The 4,283-nt window shown below is 42.3% G+C and overlaps 1 protein-coding gene across 1 annotated transcript; it reads left to right on the top strand.

The window, feature by feature from the left end:
• The first annotated feature begins 340 nt into the window (after positions 1-340).
• On the top strand, positions 341-1,940 carry LOC106091904 (4-hydroxybutyrate coenzyme A transferase-like). Its single transcript, XM_013258602.2, is given in 1 exon segment — positions 341-1,940. A coding segment is annotated over 1 exon segment (1,422 nt). The 5' UTR covers positions 341-459; the 3' UTR covers positions 1,882-1,940.
• Positions 1,941-4,283: the final 2,343 nt, after the last annotated feature.

The following is a 4,283-nucleotide window of genomic DNA, read 5'->3' as shown; positions in this document are numbered from 1 at the left end:
TAACCAATCCCAACCGACCTACAATAAAAAAAGTATTTGTGCAAAATTTCTTGCGGCTAGCTTTACTCCTTCGAAAGTTACGGATGTTTTCTCAATTTTTTCCACAAGGTATGCGCTTCATTTGGTAGGTTTTCATCATGTTTTTCACATGGTATGTTCTCGCGTTAACACAAAATTTGTTGGTATACTCGGAGGTTAGGTTATTCTGTTGTCGACTCCACCCAACTACACCCTTGTTACCTTGTTTTCCAAAGAATTGTAGAATATGTAGTATACTCTGCAGAGAAAATCTAAATCTACTTAGCTTTCCCGAAATTTTCTATATGTTCTATTATTTACAACTGTCAATCGACAAAAATTATTTAATAATTTTTTATTGAAATTGTTGGAAGCAAAAACCAAGACTAAAACTCATATCGAAGTTGAAAAACATAAATTGTTCAGCTTTTGTAACTCACCATGATATCGCCTTCATCAATTACCATCCTTAGAAGAATCACAAGAAAGCAGTCACGACCCTGGCAGATAAGCGTCAACAACTTTTTCAGTTATGCCAATGAAATTGCTCATCCTCTACAACGCAAACCACCAAATGTAACACCCAAAGAAGCTGTTAAATGCATCAAATCTGGCCATACCGTATTCTGTCAGGGAGCTGCAGCCACTCCCAATGTCCTCATCAGTGCCATGGTCGAACATGCAAAGGAAAATCGTTTGGAGGACATCACTGTATGCCACATGCACACCGAAGGACCAGCAGCCTATTGTGAACCGGAAAATAGTGAAATATTTCGTTCCAGCTCCTTTTTCATGGGCGGAAATGTACGCAAGGCAGTGGCAGAGGGACGTGGCGATAATTTCTCCATATTTCTGCATGAAATACCTCTTCTGTTCTATAAGAAAATCGTCCGGCCAGATGTAAGTTTGATCAATGTTTCTCCTCCAGATCGTCATGGCTTTTGCTCGTTGGGAACCAGCGTCGATTGTGTTAGAGCAGCTTTATTGCACTCTAAGCAAATAGTAGCCCAGGTCAATAAACAAATGCCAAGGACCTATGGCGATGCCTGTATACATTCCTCTCACTTTGATGCCATGACCGAAGTTGATGTTAAACTTCCACAACATGGTGGCAAGCCAGGTGAGAAAGAATTGAAAATTGGCAAATTAATAGCCGAAAATCTGGTTTGTGATGGAGCCACCTTGCAAATGGGCATAGGTGTCATACCCGATGCCGTTTTAGTAGCCCTGCATAATCACAAAGATTTGGGTATACATTCGGAAATGTTTGCCAACGGTGTAGTGGATCTGGTAAAGGCGGGAGCTGTAACCAATCGCCTTAAGAAAATGCATCAAGGTCGCATTGTGGGATCTTTCCTTATAGGCGATCAAGCTCTGTATGATTTTGTCAATGACAATGTGTCCATTGAAATGTATGCCATTGATTATGTGAACAGTGTGAGTGTCATCAAACAATTGCCCCGCATGACAGCCATCAATTCAGCCATTGAGGTGGACTTAACCGGTCAGGTGTGATCCGATTCCATTGGTGCACGTTTCTATTCGGGATTTGGTGGTCAAGTGGATTTCATACGTGGAGCTGCCGAGGGTATTGATGGCAAGGGAGTGCCCATAATAGCCATTCCCTCGGTAACCAACAAAGGTGAGAGTAAAATTGTGCCTATGCTTAAGCCCGGCGCGGGAGTTGTGACATCCAGAGCCCATGTCCATTATGTGGTCACTGAGAATGGTATTGCTTCGCTGTTTGGAAAGAATATGCGTCAACGTGCCTATGAGTTGATAAAGGTAGCCCATCCCGACCATCAGGAGAAATTGGAGAAAGCTGCCTGTGAACGTTTGAAGGTGAAGCCATCTAGTTGTTAAATTTGTTTTGGGGAGTATAAAATGTTAATCCGTTAACAATTTTATTAAATATTTGCAAAGATTTTCTTTTTTTATTGGGAAGGATATATAGTGGGGTAGAAATTGGCATATTAGGTTATGGCTCGGCGAGGAGCAAAGAAACTGATCCAATTCTTCGATTAGTAATCTGTAAAACGGTTCCTTAAGGACTGACTAATTCATTTGCTAAGGAGCAGGTGGATCAATTGTGGGTCTCATAACGTAGTGAAGATGGCACACAGCACGCCACAGGGGACATTTTATCGCCCCTCCCGTTATAACACCAGTGATCTGACCAAAATGTTTTTTCTTCAAAAATAGTAGAGCATCTATGTATCGATTCGAGCGTTTGCCACAGAATTGTTTCGTATGGTCACCACCAGCGGTTCAATTACATCTGTTAAACACGTTTCCTTATATCGTAATGGAAGTCCGTAATAGATATGTGGGAGAAGGGGGTAGTATCCAGGGAAAGACTGGCAGCCTTACGATTCCTGTACATTCTTATGAGTAGGAAGTTATTTTGAGTTGCCCGTGTAGTCGGAGAAGATAATCTCGACAGCGAGAGCTCTTAAGCTCTTATGTTCGTAGACATATCACTAAATATGTATGCAGATATCCGACAGATCAATGTTGCTCAACAGCACTATCTTTTGCAAGCGTGGCAATTTCATAGAACTGCGCTAAGAAGATGTTGTAATCGTACCTCATATGAAAAAAAAAAAACATTTATGCTTTGTAATAGTTGTTGTTGTAGCGACATTTTCATACAGAGGAGGCGATCCTCGGAACAGGGTGGCCATTGGTTATTTAAAGGCGCCAATACCTATCCTCGTCATATCGAGCATCATAGGCACTCAGTATTTGTGCAAGAGCCGATGCCGCCCGTCTCCTCATGAGACTCTCGGGTCGACTGCAGTTGCAGCTACTCCGTATGGAGCATTCTACCATACGTAAACTGTGGACGCGCCCGGTAGCTCGAACCGCTTAGTTTCTCGTGACAGCACTCAACAGCACACAGATCAAACCCCATTGTTCCAGCCTGTGTGGTGCTCACAGCTATCCCGTGCCGGGACTATCTATGGGTAGTTCTGCGAGGTGTATTCCACATCCGGTTATATTACCCAAATTTTATTCGATGCTTCTGTCACTCGACCAAGTTGGGTAGTAGCACATTAGGCATACTATCCATGATGTCCCCCCAGGTAATCAGTCTGCAGGTCTGTGTCATGACCCCGTTTCGAATACAGATGTTATATGCAGCAAACATAATGCGACCTCTCGCCCGATATCCTGATGTATAAGTCAAACGGCCAGACCCCCAAAAAACACATGCAAGGACATGGTGGCAGAAACACCCATAGCATCACTAATAAGACATAATGCTACCATATCGAGGACTCTCATATTCAACATGTAACAGGCCACTAGGCATGGCGCCCATACATCCGAACTTATATCTTATAGAGACTCCACTTTATCATTGTACTGGTAGTGGCACCTCCAAATACAGCTGAGGCAGTAACCCACATCCTTTACCAATGAGCCTATAGCGCGAATACGGAGCCGTGAAAGTCTTTCTTACTTTAAACTCCCTGTTGATCTTAATATCTAGAATCACCAAAAGAAACTTGGCCATTTTGAAAGCTTGAACTCGATCCCTTTCAGTCTCGGGTTTCCCAAATCCTATACAAGAACAATTCCAATAGAGTAGAGTAGAGTAGAGTAGAGTAGAGTAGAGTAGAGTAGAGTAGAGTAGAGTAGAGTAGAGTAGAGTAGAGTAGAGTAGAGTAGAGTAGAGTAGAGTAGAGTAGAGTAGAGTAGAGTAGAGTAGAGTAGAGTAGAGTAGAGTAGAGTAGAGTAGAGTAGAGTAGAGTAGAGTAGAGTAGAGTAGAGTAGAGTAGAGTAGAGTAGAGTAGAGTAGAGTAGAGTAGAGTAGAGTAGAGTAGAGTAGAGTAGAGTAGAGTAGAGTAGAGTAGAGTAGAGTAGAGTAGAGTAGAGTAGAGTAGAGTAGAGTAGAGTAGAGTAGAGTAGAGTAGAGTAGAGTAGAGTAGAGTAGAGTAGAGTAGAGTAGAGTAGAGTAGAGTAGAGTAGAGTAGAGTAGAGTAGAGTAGAGTAGAGTAGAGTAGAGTAGAGTAGAGTAGAGTAGAGTAGAGTAGAGTAGAGAGTAGAGTAGAGTAGAGTAGAGTAGAGTAGAGTAGAGTAGAGTAGAGTAGAGTAGAGTAGAGTAGAGTAGAGTAGAGTAGAGTAGAGTAGAGTAGAGTAGAGTAGAGTAGAGTAGAGTAGAGTAGAGTAGAGTAGAGTAGAGTAGAGTAGAGTAGAGTAGAGTAGAGTAGAGTAGAGTAGAGTAGAGTAGAGTAGAGTAGAGTAGAGTAGAGTAGAGT

The sequence above is a fragment of the Stomoxys calcitrans genome, chromosome 4, assembly GCF_963082655.1.
Source record: "Stomoxys calcitrans chromosome 4, idStoCalc2.1, whole genome shotgun sequence".
Classification (NCBI taxonomy): Eukaryota; Metazoa; Arthropoda; class Insecta; order Diptera; family Muscidae; genus Stomoxys; species Stomoxys calcitrans.
The sequence above is the reverse complement of the archived record's forward strand: the minus strand, read 5'-3'. Positions and strand labels throughout refer to the sequence as shown.